The sequence below is a fragment of the Balaenoptera ricei genome, chromosome 8 (genome assembly GCF_028023285.1).
Source record: "Balaenoptera ricei isolate mBalRic1 chromosome 8, mBalRic1.hap2, whole genome shotgun sequence".
In the NCBI taxonomy this organism is placed as follows: Eukaryota; Metazoa; Chordata; class Mammalia; order Artiodactyla; family Balaenopteridae; genus Balaenoptera; species Balaenoptera ricei.
This window is the reverse complement of record NC_082646.1, coordinates 22,962,504-22,978,658: the sequence shown is the minus strand read 5'-3', so window position 1 is coordinate 22,978,658 and position 16,155 is coordinate 22,962,504. Positions and strand designations below refer to the sequence as shown.

At 38.4% G+C, this 16,155-nt stretch overlaps 2 protein-coding genes across 6 annotated transcripts; one reads left to right on the top strand and one right to left on the bottom strand.

Moving 5' to 3' along the window:
- Window positions 1-528: 528 nt before the first annotated feature.
- Window positions 529-9,188, bottom strand: NKAPD1 (NKAP domain containing 1). 4 transcript variants are annotated; one of them, XM_059930446.1, is made up of 6 exons: window positions 8,995-9,188; window positions 7,744-7,820; window positions 5,798-5,898; window positions 4,106-4,255; window positions 3,181-3,234; window positions 529-2,439 (listed from the first exon to the last, which is right to left on the bottom strand). In XM_059930446.1, the coding sequence occupies exons 2-6, from the start codon at window positions 7,810-7,812 to the stop codon at window positions 1,932-1,934; spliced, it is 882 nt and encodes a 293-aa protein (XP_059786429.1). In that variant the 5' UTR covers window positions 7,813-7,820; window positions 8,995-9,188; the 3' UTR covers window positions 529-1,931. The 4 variants fall into 4 exon arrangements, with proteins under 4 accessions (XP_059786429.1, XP_059786428.1, XP_059786430.1 ...); XM_059930445.1 differs by lacking the exon at window positions 8,995-9,188 and adding an exon at window positions 8,448-8,988; XM_059930447.1 differs by lacking the exon at window positions 8,995-9,188 and adding an exon at window positions 8,448-8,988 and having other exon boundaries at window positions 529-2,436.
- On the top strand, window positions 9,101-15,899 carry PIH1D2 (PIH1 domain containing 2). 2 transcript variants are annotated; one of them, XM_059930443.1, is made up of 6 exons: window positions 9,101-9,366; window positions 10,477-10,679; window positions 11,298-11,421; window positions 11,799-12,044; window positions 12,822-13,087; window positions 14,886-15,899. In XM_059930443.1, exons 2-6 carry the CDS (start codon window positions 10,503-10,505, stop codon window positions 15,015-15,017), a joined length of 945 nt encoding a protein of 314 aa, XP_059786426.1. In that variant the 5' UTR covers window positions 9,101-9,366; window positions 10,477-10,502; the 3' UTR covers window positions 15,018-15,899. The 2 variants fall into 2 exon arrangements, with proteins under 2 accessions (XP_059786426.1, XP_059786427.1); XM_059930444.1 differs by lacking the exon at window positions 11,298-11,421 and having other exon boundaries at window positions 11,846-12,044.
- Window positions 15,900-16,155: the final 256 nt, after the last annotated feature.

Here is a 16,155-nt window from a genome sequence, read left to right as displayed (position 1 = left end):
CCCTAAGGCATAGAAGAGAATTTGGGGTTGAGAAAGGTGAAGAACAGAAAACAGCTTTATTGCTTATATAGGACCAAGAAAAGGTAAACATGGCAAAAAAACAGAACAGGCAAAATGTGTATTCATTGGGAAGAGGCCTGCTAGTATGAGAAGAAGGGAACGTCAAGACCCAAACAGAACCAACTTCCTGGAGAAGCCTTGTTCCAATGGCCCATCTTCCTGAGTCTGTGCTTAGAATCAGTACTTTTATAGCACAGAAACAATGCTAAAAAAAAAAAAAAATCCATGTAGAAAACTCCTTCCCACGAAGATTTCACTTGCTCCAAGAACAAAACAATTGCTTTAGGTTAAGAGGTAGTAATTATATAGACTATTCCTCCCTGCTTGGGCCCCTAATAATCCCAAAGGTAAAAATATACACCATGGGACATCAACAATTGAGTACCAAAGCATTAATATTTCAAATAAATATCCCAAAAAGTAGCACCTGCTTATAATCAAGGGATAGGGAACCTCTGGCCAACCATGTATTTTATGACTAAGCATTTTATTAGAAATCTGTTCTGTAAAGAGAACAAATTTAATAGTTAAGAACTACAAAATATTACCACCTCATGGAATGTTGTCATAGTCTATTGCTGGTGTCGTACAGTCATGCTACCATGAAGTATTTCTGTATTACACATAGGGAAAGTAAGGCCAGGGAGGTTGACTTACCTGCTCCGGACCTCATAACCAATGAATGGCAGACCAAAAGTCTGCGCCTTCAAGCTTTACTTCACCCATGAAGTGACGACCAAGAAAAAACAATGTCACTTGATCTGCCTTAATGAAAAAAATTCACATGTTCTGCCAGCCTTCTTCCAGTGATATTTTGGTTTCTTAAGAATTAACATAGTAGGGATCACAGTATATAGCAAAGGGAAATAACAAGGTCTCTGCTTAGTGCTTTAATCCAAAGGCAGACTAGGAAGAAATGGATATGTCCCTGAGAAGCCTATTTCATTTTGGAACTGATTCAACCTAGTTTCAGGAAAAATCTAAAGTTCATTAACAGATTAAGAAATGAACAAGGAAGACAACACTTAAATAGCTGTTGCTGCCCTGAATCCTGTTCAGAGCACCATTAGCACAACTAATGCCTGATTCTTCCTCATTTGGTTGAGGACTTACCCAAGAGAAGTGAAGAAATAATTCTGAACACAAGTGGATTTAGGCAATAAACAATGGAACTAGAAAACCTTTTACTATCCAATTACCATGTTTAGGGGTATACTGAGGGTAGCCACAGACCCTGCCCAACAGGGAAATTTGTCAAAAACTCCTAGTCTTTTTCAATAACAGCTGTCTATGGATGTTACCATGAATGGAAAATGTTTGTTCTTATGCTCCTTTCCTCATCAAGTAAACTGGACCACACCTGTGGGGTCAAAATACAGAAAGATGAAAGCACCAAGGCTAAAGACAAAAAAAGTCAAGTTGTGGCACCTACTATGTAAACAGACAAGAGCAACACGATGTTCCCTTATCATACCATTGTATACAGCACTATTTCCAATCCATCTCTTGACCCCAGCCCTTGCTTTCCCCAAATTCAACATTCCAATTGGTATACCCAGGTCATTACTGGATTCAGCTTTCTGGGTCCTTTAATTTGCTGCATATGCACTCTACGCTAAATGTGATTAATCACAAAAAATAATCTCTTCAAGAAACCTTCATAACAAAATAACCGATTCCCTATTAACAATAAGGATCAAGTTTAACAGGCCAAAATAGAAGACAAGAAGTCTGTCAGAATGTATATAGATGGCACAGGACAGCTCTGACCTGTCCTGACCCTGTGCTGAGCAATAGAGTCACTGGCAAATCCCCAAGGTGTAAGAGCTGTAAATATCCAGAGTCATGCAGGAAACATGTTTCTTTCTCATTTAGTCATCCTCTGAACTCTCGGCAGACCTTTCATCTGTGGCCACTTTCCAATTTGTGCGTCTGTTTGTCCTCTCCTGTATTTCATTGTTAACTACAGGGATGTGAGCTTTTTTCTCTCTCTTTTTCCTTTTGGTTTTCTTAGTGTCTCTTTCCTCACTTTCCTCAGAACTGCTGGATGCAGAATCATCTGACTGGGAAGTGTCACACTCTGCCTCTAAGAATAAAGCAGATTTCTTGAGAGATTTTTTCCTGGATTTTTTCTTGCGCTTATGTGGTTGTTTCCTTTTCCTGGTACTAGAAGCCCCAGTTTCTTCTGAGAACTCACTTGAGGAATCTGCTGTTATATCTGTGGCTTCCTTTTTGCTTTTCTTCTGTTTTTTGTGTGACTTTTTTTTCTGCTTTTTTTTGTGGGATTTCTTTGACTTCTTGTGTTTGTGAGATTCATGGGTAGATGATTTTACCTGGAGAGATGTTTTCTTCCCATTGGTAATATCTTGCTGATCACTACTAATAAAAAAGAAAAACTGCTTTACTATAGAAAATAAGTGTATTTATATAATTTTTATATTCTGCTTTCTAGATGGGAAGTTGGGGTTAACATCTGAATTTTAAATCAAAACTGATATAATGTTACTATGAGACATTATCACTGAGTTTTTGTTTCCTCATCTTTAAAATGAAGATAAAAATTCTCATCTGCCATACTGAGTTACTGTATGGAACACTATATATTAAAAACCTACATGCTATAGATATGCCAAATATCAGGGAAAGGCAAAATACCAATCATCTCCCAACTAAATCTCCTATTATTTCTCTGGTTACATTTTTAATGGCAAATGTTGTATACTTTATAAAAATTACTAACTCGGGACTTCCCTGGTGGTCCAGTGGGTAAGACTCCAAGCTCCCAATGCAGAGGGCCCAGGTTCAATCCCTGGTCGGGGAACTGGATCCCACATGCATGCTGCAACTAAGAAGTCCGCATGCCGCAACTAAGAAGTCCACAAGCTGCAACTAAGAGTCTGCTTGCTGCAACTAAACATGCTGCAGTGAAGATCCCACCTGCCTCAACTAAGACCCAGTGCAGCCAAAATAAATAAATAAATACTAAAGTGAGTTTGTAAATCATTTATACATATACATATATCCACTCTTTAAAAAAAAAAATTAAGAACTCAATTTATAATTCAGACTGTGTACTAATCTTACTTTCTAACTTTTTTTCAGTAAGCGTACTTGCCTTACCTGTCTGTTTCAAATTCTTCAGGGTATAACTCTTTATATCCACTGTGACCCCATCTGTAAAATAACATTTTATTACATGTATTGTTAAAGCAATGCATACATTTCTTAAAAATTAAAGACAAATTAGACTTAGGAGTGTACACATACACAGACACACAGAACAAAGAAAAAAGAGATATGGTAGAGCCAACACCACATTTACAGCTCGGTAACTTGGTTACATTTTCTGTACTGAACACTCATTTCAGACACAAAGGATTCCTTTGTCCATTTGTAAGAAAACTTGCCATTTTCTTCCTTAAGAAACACTAACGAACTTTTATATTCTGCTCTTCAGCTGTGAAGTACTTCTCCAAAAACACTTCATAACAATGCTGTCTACCTTGGGACAACTTTTTTTAAGTAACAACTTTATTGAGATATAATTCACATACCATAAAATTCACCCTTTTAAAGTGTACAGTTCAGTGGCTTTTAGTATTTTCAGAGTTGTGCAACCATCACCACTAATTTCAGAACATTTTCATCACCCCCAAAAGAATCCATTAGCAGTCGCTCCATTCCTCCATCTCCCGTAGCCCATGGCAACCACTAATCTACTTTCTATCTCTATAGAATCATATCATGAGTGACCTTTTGTGTCTGCTTTTCTCACCTAGCATAATGTTTTCAAGGTTCATACATGTTGTAGCATGTATCAGTACTTTATTTTTACTGCCAAATAACATTCCATTACCATCCCATATACCACATTTTTTTTATCCATTCATTAGTTGATAGACATTTAGGTTTCCACTTTTTTGGCCATTATGAATAAATATGCTGTGAACATTTCTGTATAAGCTTTTGCAGAGATAATTAATTTTTAAAAGTACACATTCTCAGGCCAAATACCATTAATAGTCACAGGAATTTAGTCACAAACCTGTCTGGCATGTTAGCTTCATAATCATGTAACTTCTTGTTCCAGGATTTAGCCTTAAGAAAATCATCATCCAGTGCCCCAGAAATTTCATTCTTTGGCCTCCAATAGTCTCTTTGACTTTCTTCATCAAAACCATCACTACGCATCCGGCTATAAGAGAAAACAGAAGAACTTTTAGATAGAGAAGCAATCTGTGAGGTTACTTTATGGAATATTATGCACAAAACTCACTGAACAAGCTAAGGGGAGACCAAAACAACCTGATACTTAATGTTAAAAAAAATTTTTGTTAACATGATCTGTTCCTCTCTATTAATTTGTACAGTTAGGTGTTCAATGAAAATATGATCATCACTACCCGTCCTATTGCAGAGTATAGACGAAATGACTTTTCGACTGTGGCATGCTGTACCTCACTCACTGATCCTCAAAGAAAGAAGCAGAGCATAATCACAGCTGGGGACATTTTCAAACTGCCCTAGAGATTCTGAAATACACTCCCTTCCCTGAACACCAGCAACCTGCTGTAGTTAAGTCAGAGTAACAGTGGGAGCAAGGTGTAACCCATGAGTAAATTGGGGTGGATAAACAGTTGAGAACCACCGGCCTAGCCTGTACTTACAATATCCACTAACCAGTCACTAAGCCAGTTAATTGGTTATCAAAAACATTTGAGGACCTCCTATGTGCCTGCCAGGCACTGTTCTAGCTGCTGGGACTATAATGGCAATTGAGACAATCAGAAACCTGCCCCTCAAGAGATTATGTTTTAAAGACTTATTCATTATGACAGGCATTAATAGTCCACTCCAAAAGAACAATATTTTGTTCCTGGAAATGCTGCTTGTAACTGAATAACCAATACAAAACAAATCATCATCTGCACTAAGTACTTCCAAATTCTCAAAGAATCATCTTCAGAGAGAAAACAGACTGACAAGGTATTTATTTTTATGTTGAGACTCTGCCTTCTTTACCATGGATACCCTGAATACTTTCTTGTCAAAAGCCATTACACACAGCCAATCACACTCCAAAGTCCACACACTGCGCAGGCACACTCTCCTTAAATATCTCACTATTAACTATTTCCCTGTGTGGCTTTAGAAATCAGCATTATTACTTTATAATCATTTTTCATACACACAGATCTATACTAACAGGCATATGAGACCCAGGAGATGTTCCCAATACTCAGACATTCCTACACCTCCATAGGTAAGACAACTAAGCCTGCATAATCCTTCATATCCACACTCAAATTATTAAGAAGGTAATGTGAAAGGTTGTGTGACTAAGATAGTGAGTAGATGGGGCAAAGAAAAGGCTGAGAGAGAATGAAAGACTAATAGGGGAAAGGTGTGAATGATCAGCTAAGTGACCATAAGATACCTATAGAAAATCTTAAGTTAAAAGCCATCAGGTAAGGTCAGAATCCACAGAATCCTTAACGTTTACAATTGTTCAAGGCAGAATTTTTAAGTTCTCCATTGCAAATAAGTGCAAAGAGTGGGGCCATATGCATCATAGCCATTACCTTTATGATTGGGTCTAGATTTATTGAAGAGGAAAGGCTTAAGGACTCACAGAACTGAATTCATCTATCTTTAGCATACCATAATGTTTTTAAACAAAAGTTGATGATTCTGAATAAGATGAGAATTATTTTGGTTCTCAGAGTTGCAACTTCACCTTGAACTGCTGGGTAACATTTTCCTTTTCGTCCCCCGGTACGCATCTTCCATCTGTTTCTCCAGCTCTCTTATTTTCCACATATCTGATTCCTCCTGAATCTGGATTTTTTTTTAAAAGGAAAGAAATAAAAATGTTACTAAAAATAACACATTACATCACCAAAAAGTAACTGAAAATACGGTCAGCACTAATTATTGGATTACAAACTGAGTTTTGATCAGGAACCTAGGAAACAAATTCTGGTTTCTCTAGAGTGATTAAACAATCCAACCTAGTAAATCTCAAATATGTAGAATTCTGCAGCAACAAAAGAGCTTTTTAACCCCTGCATAGACACACTTATCACCTTATTAACTAAGCAATTATGCTGCAATTAGCAAATGATAATCCCTTATGTTTCTAAAATGCTTTATGATTTTAACTATATCATCTCTCTATTGAACTTTAAGCAATCTTATGAGGAAAGCAAAGCAGGTACCATTATTATATTTTACTGAGAAGAAACAAAAGCTCAGAGGTTTTTACCAAAGTCAAAAAGCTAGTAAGGACAGGTCTTGAAACTTTCTAGGCTAAGTCTCTTTTCACAACATAATAATTTTTGTTAAAAACAAAGCAAAACAAAACAAACAGCACGGGAACTGTTAGAGAATTTCCTGAAAGGCAGAGTATAGCTGCACAAAGGACAATAATAAATTTTATTTCTAAGTCCTCCTGTAATATTTTGTTAAAGTTGTCCTAGATTTATCTTTTTTAGCCACTGCTTTCAAATCTAAGCTCACCATCCAACTGGGGTGGTTTAACGCAATTGCAGAGGCTGCTTAGGTAATAGTTATACCCTCACTCACAATGAGAATATCAGGTGATATGACAGTAATAACATTAGTGATCAAACTAGTTGTACAGTTCACCAAAGAAAACCAAACAAGGGTGCTTGACCCTTGTTTCATTATATGTGCTCTCATAGGTGACCTCATCTACTCTCGTGACCTCTATCATTTCCTGTATCAGTAATCCCCAAATCTTTATATCCAGGCTCAACTTTTCTCCAAGTCTGAATTGCGAACTATTTAGACATCCTATAAGCATTTCACCATCAAGATGTTCAAAACCAAACTAATTACCTTTCCCATCACACTTGTCTCTTTTCTTTAGTTCCCTAACTCAATTAATGGTATCATCATCATTCACCCAGTCACACAAGATGGTTATATTTGATTCCATAATTATCACTATTATCCAATCAATCATCAAGTTCTTTGAACTCTATTGCCTAAATTCCTCATCTCTATCCCTACTGTCAGTTTTCACGCGAACCACTCATCATCTCTCACCTGGAACATTGCAAGTGCCTCCGAACTGGTCCCTCTGCTGTTTCAATCCATCTGATCTATCCCCTACCCAGCTAACAAGTCATCTTTCTAAAATACAAATACAATCATGTCAAACCCTGCTTAAAAATATTTGATGGTTTCTTTACTGCCTACAGGAAAAAGTCTAATCTCCAAGCATCACAATCCAACTCAATTTACCACTTGGGCCTCGTCCTCTGCCACTACCTCCCACATTCTCTACTTTCTGGATGCATACAATTTCTTGCCCCAAATGCTTCATGTTCCTTGCCATACACTAGTACATGAAGTTCCCTCTGTCCTGAATGATCTTTTACACCTGGTAAGCTTGATCCTGTTCATCAAGGACTAGTTCAAATATCAGTAGTTCAAATAACACCCATTATGTGAAGCCTTTCCTAATTCCCCAAGGCAGATTTCATTATTCCTTCCTCAGTGCATAAAAGGACTTTGTGTATGTCTCCATTATAATACTGATCAAACTATATTCTAATTATTTTATTTATCTCTGTCTCTCCTAACTGTATCAAAATAATTCCTAGCACACTGTATGCCCTCATTAAGCATGTGGAATAACTAAGCTGTACCTCTCACCTTATTGTGAGCATCTGTGTGCCGGATGACGTTCCTCAGGAGGACTTTCCCCAAGGGAACTCGGGACATTCTTCAATCTGAAATGAATCAATAAGTAACATTTAATAATAATTTATTTTATTACCTTATCTTTTATTACTATGTTATAATGAAGCATGAGATAAAGGAAAGATCACTGAACCAGAAGTCAGAGGTCCTGAGGATTAGTTTTTCCTTCACCATTAAAAGGGGAAAACACCTGACCACACTACTGTGAGGATGAAAGGAGATAATGTTCATTAGAGTTCTTTAAACTGCACCAAATTAAGTGCTTTCAAGAGACCCATTTTATTTAATCCTCAAAATAACTATGTTTTATGAGGCAAGTATCTTCATTCCTATTTTGTAGATGAAATTCCATTAAAGCCATAACTTGCCCCAGGCCACATAGTCCAAGGCAAACAAGGTTCAGACTAGAAATCAACTCCCGAATCCCAAAATTAGTTTGCAATTAAACACCTAGATTTGAGAGTGTCAGGACCACAAATGTCAACAGTAACAAAAACTGACGCCTAAAAACATTAAATGCAGAGGTGCCCTAAATTTCTTCATTCAAGAGAATTTTATGTTCTATTTTGTACAGAAGGCTCCAAAAAAACAGATGACAGGGATATTCACGTGTGTAGCCAGCAGGGGCTTTGTGCACCACCCCAACGCTCACTCACCCCTCGATCCTGAGGAAATCAGGCATCTTGTTAGTGTGAGACGAAGAACCACTCCATTACAAGATCTCCTCCGACCCAGAAGCCAAGCAAAGGCAGCTCTGCAGCTTCACCCGAGTCCTTCGTGAAAACGCAGCCTTCCCACCGGTTATTCCGCCCTCACCCGTGGCCCAGGCCACGGACGCCTTTCCCCCAGCCCAGGCCGACAGGCAAATACCTCTCCGGACTCAGGCCGGAGGCTGCTCCGGCGCGGAATCCGGACGGCCTGGTTGGCTGGGGCATTCCCCGCTCACGCTCCTCTGGGATGGACCGGGGGGTTGGGTTTCGCTCCCCAAAAAGGATGGGGACACTTTGGACGGGTACGACCCTCGACTGGGCCCCAAGATGTATCTAGAGTGGCTGAAGGGGGGGTTGAGGCTTCCAAGTGGAAGACAGAAAAAATACCCCCATCTTTGTCACCGGGACCCCTGCCCCCCAGCGGCCACGGAGCTCCCGGTAACCTTCCCTCCAAACGCCCTCCCCACACAAACACACACAAACACACCCATACCGTGCGCCGCAGCCTCGCGTGGCGGGGGTGGGGGAGGAAGCGGTCTGGGAGAAGAGGGTGCCGACTTCCCTTCCAGGCCGGAAGTCGTGCTCTTGAGAAATTCTTCCCACCAACAGGAGTCCCAGAGACTCCCACAAGAGGGTTTCCAGGACACTCTAGAAGTCGACAGGTGTAGAAAGGGAGGCGGGCGCCTTCCTGGAAAAGAAGTGGGTCGGGCTCAGCCGAAAAGCAAGCCCAGCACCAGAAGAAGATTCCGGAACTGGATGTAAAAAGACCTTTCTTCCTGGAGCTTTCCGGACTCAATTAGATGTTGTACCAGTCTGGTTACCCTGGTAACAGGCGTCGCGGTTTGTCAAGAAACCGAGAGAAGAGGTGGGTTCGGCGACCTCTGGAAAGAGGATTAAATTTCTCATTTGGCCAACCCTAATGTAGTATTTGGAGAACCCAAACCTTCTCTTTTTTTTTTTTTTTTAATTATTAGCACCTTTAATTATTATTTTATTTATTATTATTATTTTCTTGGCTGTGTTGGGTCTTCGTTTCTGTGCGAGGGCTTTCTCTAGTTGCGGCGAGCGGGGGCCACTCTTCATCGCGGTGCGCGGGCCTCTCACTATCGCGGCCTCTCTTGTTGCGGAGCACAGGCTCCAGACGCGCAGGCTCAGTATTTGTGGCTCACGGGCCTAGTTGCTCCGTGAAATGTGGGATCTTCCCAGACCAGGGCTCGAACCCGTGTCCCCTGCATTAGCAGGCAGATTCTCAACCACTGCGCCACCAGGGAAGCCCCAAACCTTCTCTTTTCCTCAGTCTGTGGATGCTGTGGGACACTTCTTCATTGAGGGAGGGCGGTTATTCAAGTGGTAGAATATTATTATTCTCATAGAATGCTTACCAAGTGTTCCAGCCTCTATTACCTTACTTAATCCTCACGATAACCCTATGAGATAGGTATTATCGTCTTCATTTCGAGGAGAATAAACTGAGGCACATATGTAAATTAATTTCTCAAGATCACACAGCTAGTAAGTGATAGAGCTAAGACTGGAATCTAGGCATTCTGGCTGCAGAGTCCATGCTTTTAACTCCTAAACTATGCTGAGGATTGAGGAAGTCTCATGTGGCCCTCGACCCACACAAAATCAGGAACTGGATAGGCCCCAGTCAGCCAATACCCGGGTGTTGGAACAAGAAAATCCCAGGAAATACAGACTTTAAATGACTGTTCTGTCCTCTCAGGGCTTGTGAGGATCTAGGCAGAGGTAAGGCCTTATTATCTGAGAGAACATCTTGAGAATGTAGGAAAAGGTATTAGATAATTAGAGAATAAGGAAAAGATAAAGTGGTGCTGATCCACAATCTTTTACACACAGGGGTTAAGGATAGCTGCTAACTTCAACAAAACAGTTCCTGAACTGTTCCTCCTCCCCCAAAAGAAGAAGTGAATCAATAGACTTTTTTCCTTCCTTAAGTCATGTCTTTCCACAGACTTAAGAGGCCTATTCATCTCGATCATGGAGTCATCCTCGAAGGGTCTGCTCACCCAAGTTACTCAATTCTGGAACCTCCTAGATGATCTGGCTGAAAGTAACCCTGAGAGCTATGAGAAGTTCATTCAACAGCAGCTGAAAGAGGGGAAACAGCTCTGTGCTGCCCCAGAACCACAGCTCTGTCTACAAACCAGGATCCTGGTATGTAGAGTTGGTGCCCAGGGAAAGGGAAGTCCTGAATGAAATGGTCCTGGAATAACCAGAGAATGGCTTACCCTTAGCTATTACTACTTTAACACAAGAACACTTGAGGGAAACTGCCACTCTGAGTGGAAAATTAAACGTAGTGTGGAAGATTGTGTTGAAGGAGTAAGAATGGGAATTTCATATTTGATACATTTTGGAGATCTCAAAATGAGACATTTTTCTGCGAGGATGAAAATTAAAAGTAACGTAATTATTTAAAGGAGAATAATAGAGTTGGAGATTTTCCAAATAAAGAAAACTTATTTGATTGGGGAGGAAAGGAAGTGGTGAAATAGGGTCAAATTCACCTGGAATAGCTTAGATCAATTCCCCCACCCTCCTCCCACTTCCTGTGGGAGCAGCAACTGGATGCTTAATGAAAAGCCAGCAGCTTTAGGGAAATCAGGTAACAGTAATTTCTTACAGTTTTTCAAACGCAGTTTAAATCCATGGAATGACTTATTTGGAGCCTAAAGTTCTCACTCTTCAAATTCTGTGATGAGTTACCTTTAGGATATTATTTAAAAATTAAAAAACTAGGTTTTGAGATATGCAAAATTATTTGCTTTCTAGAAACCAAAAGAAAAAATACTTTTTATCAACCTATGTCAGTGGAAAAGGATCCCAGCTCCCCAGTCAGCCACTCATCCAGTACCTCTAAGTGTTGGCAGACCAGAAGATATGTCTGAGACATCAGGTACATAGAATGATGGGAGAGAAAGCACATTTTAAAAATTTTGGGGGAAATAAGCAAGAACCAGATTTTCCTTGGTAAAAGGCATTACATATTTTATTTGGTCATAATATACTTAATGGCTGATAAGTATACCTTTATGAAAATTGAATACTGTTTACTTTTCTAATAATATGAGCTATTTTTAACCCATATAAAATGTCAAGAAATGCTCTAATTGGAATTTTGTGTATATAGCACCATTGTGATTGTCTCTGAAAATATAGGAATGGAATTTATACTTTTCCAGCTTTATCAGGATATGGCTTAATATATTACCTGATGATATCATTAGTGAAACAAATCATTTTCATTTCACACCCTCTGAATTACACACACAGATGTTTACACAGTCATTGATGTTGCCTACCATCCTGATGTTCTCCAGGCAGCAGAAAAAGACCAAGTGAAAAAAGATCAACTAATACAGATGGCCATGAAATGCATTGAGGAAAAACTCCAATTCACTCTCTCAAACTCTTACCATGTTACCAAATTTAGAATAAAAGGAAGTGTTCACAGAATGAAACAAAATCTGATGGGAAACCAAACTGATCCCACAGATTTAAGAGAGAAAATGAGAAAGGGTAAGTTAATGAATGTAATGGAAAATTAAACTGATTTAAAATGTTTTTTTGCCTCTGATGTACATTTTGCAGATTAGAAGTCTCAATTGCAAAAGATGAGAAATTTAAGATAGAAAAAAATAAATGTTAGATATTAGAAATATTGACATGTCCTAACATGGATGGACCTAGAGATTATCATACAAGGCGAAGTAAGTCAGAAGGAGAAAGACAAATACCATATGATATCACTTATATGTGTAATCTAAAATATAACACAAATGAACATATCTACGAAACAAAAACAGACTCATAGATATAAAGAACAGACTTGCGGTTGCCAAGGGGGAGGGGGGACAGGGAGAGATGGATTGGGAGTTTGGGATTAGCAGATGCAAACTATTATATATAGGATGGATAAACAACAAGGTCCTACTGTATGGCACAGTGAACTATATTCAATATCCTGTGATAAACCATAATGGAACAGAATATGAAAAATTATATATATGTATAACTGAGTCACTGCTGTACAGCAGAAATTAAACACGACATTGTAAATCAACTATACTTCAATAAAATTTTTTTTAAAAATTAGCATGTCCTTAAAGATGTTTAAATCCTGCAAACTTTTAAACCAGATTCTTTGGTTTGAGTCTTTTAAGATTTCCCAAACCGATTTAGCTGCAGCTTTATCTGCCATCTTGGCTAACGCTACATCTATTACAGTTCATCGCCTGATAGTACTTGATGTTGTTCATTGATTTTGTGATTTCATCTTTTTTTTTTTTCATAAAGAACTAACCCTTGAACAGATAAGAAGCAGTACTGTGAGCAATTCAGATCAGTTTCCTCAACTTTTACTGCCAAAAGACGAAGTTTCAAATAAAACAAGGTGTCTGATAGAAGAGATTTCTAGTACAGAGATTGAAGTGGAGATGAAGAGACCAGCCTATGAATTAAAAATTGTGGCAGATCAGAATGAGAGACCTCTGAAAATTGAATTAAAAGTTGAACTACCTGGTATTAATTCAGTATCTCTCTGTGACCTTAGTGTTTCTGAGGTAAGTTGAATAGATAATACTGTACATTTGTATCAGTCAATATTCACTATATTATGCTTTAGTAACAAACTCCATAATCTCAGTGGCTGACAATAATTTGCTCAGGTTACATGTCAGCTCAGCCAGCTTTGCTCCACGAGTGCTGCACATTTTAAGATACAGGGGAAGAAACAATTCCCAATTTAGGTAAGTCATTCTCATGGAAGAGGGAAAAATCGAAATGGCCAAACCATGCAAGAGATCCTAAAACTTCCTCTCAGATATGGAATATATTACTTTTACTCACACTGTACTGATCAGAGTAAGTCACAAGGCCAAGTCCTACATCAACAGGGCTGGGAATCACATTCTTCTCACAGGTAGTCACTGGAAGTTACATGGCAAGGACGTATAATCCTCTTGTAAAAGAAGAGTAACAATTCTACAGCCTACCACAGTCCACCCTCTTGGTCACAAATATTTGCTTCTTTCCCCAGAACGACACATCCAATCCCAGTATCAGGCTCCAAAGTCCAGGATTTTGCCATCATAATCTGTGTTAGACAAAGTTTGCCTGAACTGCAAAGACAAGTTATCTATTCCCGTAACCCCGTGCACCATACAATGTGGAATGGGGAGAGGATTATCACAATTAACAGTCTCAATTCAGAAACTGGAAAAAATATGAGGCACACGGTAGTTGCTGATGCACGGCAATTCTGAAATCCTGGTAGGCAGATATTGCGAGGGTCCCTTTCCTGGAGGTACAGGATGTTCGTGCTTAGGTCCCTTGACAAGGTTCCTTGATTACCTAGCCTCCTAGTTCCATTGTTTTCCATGACTTTCAGCTCCGTTCTTTGGGACGTTTTTCCTTTTTCATAATCTACCTTAGCCACATCTGAAAAGAGCGTTGAAGAATATGCTGTCCTTAGGTGCTGAGCGGCTTACTCAGCCTGTTGGCTGCCCATGGAATGTTGGGGTCGAAAGATTATTTTAAATTAGTTTTAGTCCAGACTGGTAGCACTTTCTTTGATTCCAGTCAGTGCTACACCTCTCAATTCTTTTTTAGACATGTTCATTTTTCAATAGCCTCTTTTGACTTAATTGCTGTCACCTGGGCCAAATGTAAGGATTTAATGAGGTCCATCTTAATCCAGTTAGAGGTTTTAGCAAAGGGTATAAAGACTTATGATTTAGTATTTGCCTCTAGGCAGCTTTAATCAGCCTTTGTTGATAAAGAAATAATTTCTCAACTTTATTGTTTACTGGTTGAAAATAAAAATTAGTTCCATTTTTCATTCCTCACGTCTTAGAATTTCTGGGCTCTGTATAGTCCCTTTCAATTCTGTATTTTCCCTTGCAAACTGAGAAATTCTTTTCTAAGCTCATCTTTTTGTAGTTCCTTGTTAAATGTGGCCAATAGAACCAATGCGTGCAAATAACATTCTATTTTCCCACTTCTGTACCTAAAGCCACAAATTAACCAGGTACATTATGTCTTCCAAATTATTGTGAAAAGGGCTTTGTCACCATTAAGTTTCCTTGCTGTTTGCTGGTCAGCCCCCAAGTCAATGCCACATAATTTAGGATGGCAACACCCATCTTCTGGTACTTTATCAGTTAACTTTTGATGTACTGAGCAGCAATAACAACCTCAAAATCTCAGGGATTTACAACAGCAACTTTATTGCTTGTAAGTGGGATCCTCTTCTTATGCGAAAGGAGTGAATAACTGGGAACAATAAACAACACAAATTTTAACCAGGAAATATTTTTCTATTTTCATCGTTAAAAATTTCTCTTGGTTTATTATTCTTAGGATGACTTATTGATCGAGGTTTCTGAGTACAGATTACATCTGAATCTTCCAGAATCTGTGGATACTGAATTGACTACAGCAAAATTTATCAAAGAGAAAGCTACATTAATTGTCACAATGCCATTGGTGTAAGTTAAGAGCATCGTGTATTTGGAGTTTTTGGTTTTCAGTGATAAAGTCATGTGAATTAGAGGGCCTTCATTATGGATGAAGAGGTTTATCTTAAACACTAGTTTTATTTTCTAAGAGTTCCTTTTGATGGAATGAGATTTTCTCATCAGCCGTTTTCTTTTGTTTTGTTTTGCTTTAATTCTTTCTCCTTCTCAAGTTAACTTAGCATCAAGCAGAAACTACTGAAAACAGTACTGCCATGATATACTTATTTCAAAGATATTTGTAATGGTGTTAAGTAACTTAAATATCATTTGGGAAAAGTCTGTTTGTCTCCAAGTATTCAGTAATACGTGAGAATTCTTGCTTTACCAGTTGAAAAACAATTTTTGTCTCAAATTTTTGCATCAGGAATAAATCCCACACTGTGAAAGAAGTTTTTTATTACCAAGATGTGCCTTAGCAGTGACAGTTTCCTCCAGCTATAAAGATGTAGGGCCAATGTAATAGTATGCAAACCTTTGCTTCTATTAACCTCTGTACTTCTATAAAACAGCTCTGGCAGGAGTCCAAGCCACCCAAGCCTACTTACCTTTTAATATCAGATATGGACTTGTCTGTGGATTAGATACAACGATGCAGTAACAGTAATTGGATGTTATTACACATAAGACACAAAATACATCCAACTCTAATTTAAGAAAAAGGAGCTGACTTTGGGACCAGTGCCTTTCTCCTAAGAAAATAATTTTTAAAATACAGAAGTGATGTACTTTTTAAACTCCCATTCCTGTCAGTTCATTGTTCAGTACAAAAGTATCAACTTTCCAATTTATATCCTAAGTAAGGAACATTCACATCAAACTTTAAACATCTCTTGTCTTTTCTAGATATAAAACAACTTCCTTGTAATTATTAGTTTCTAATTCAACATAAGGTCTTTAAATAAAGTTCTCATTAACTTTAAAACTTTTTAACTTTAGAAACTAATGTATGTGTAATAGAAATAATTGAAATGTGACAATTAAAAACAAATATAATTTTCTTAAACCTGGCCTGGACTTGAATTTTTCTAGCAATAGGGTACTTTATTGTCTGAAAGTTTTCTAGAACTATATGATGTCCTAAAATTAACAAACCTATTATATTCTCCTTATCC

Coding starts and splice junctions, on each gene's coding strand:
- NKAPD1 (XM_059930446.1), bottom strand. CDS start 7,812: ATGTCCCGAGTTCCCTTGGGGAAAGTCCTCCTGAGGAACGTCATCCGG. Junction 5,899..7,743: donor ACACAGATGCTCACAATAAG/GTGAGAGGTACA, acceptor AAAAAAATCCAG/ATTCAGGAGGAATCAGATAT. Junction 4,256..5,797: donor ATGTTACCCAGCAGTTCAAG/GTGAAGTTGCAA, acceptor TTTCTCTTATAG/CCGGATGCGTAGTGATGGTT.
- PIH1D2 (XM_059930443.1), top strand. CDS start 10,503: ATGGAGTCATCCTCGAAGGGTCTGCTCACCCAAGTTACTCAATTCTGG. Junction 12,045..12,821: donor AAGAGAGAAAATGAGAAAGG/GTAAGTTAATGA, acceptor TTTTTCATAAAG/AACTAACCCTTGAACAGATA. Junction 13,088..14,885: donor GTGACCTTAGTGTTTCTGAG/GTAAGTTGAATA, acceptor TATTATTCTTAG/GATGACTTATTGATCGAGGT.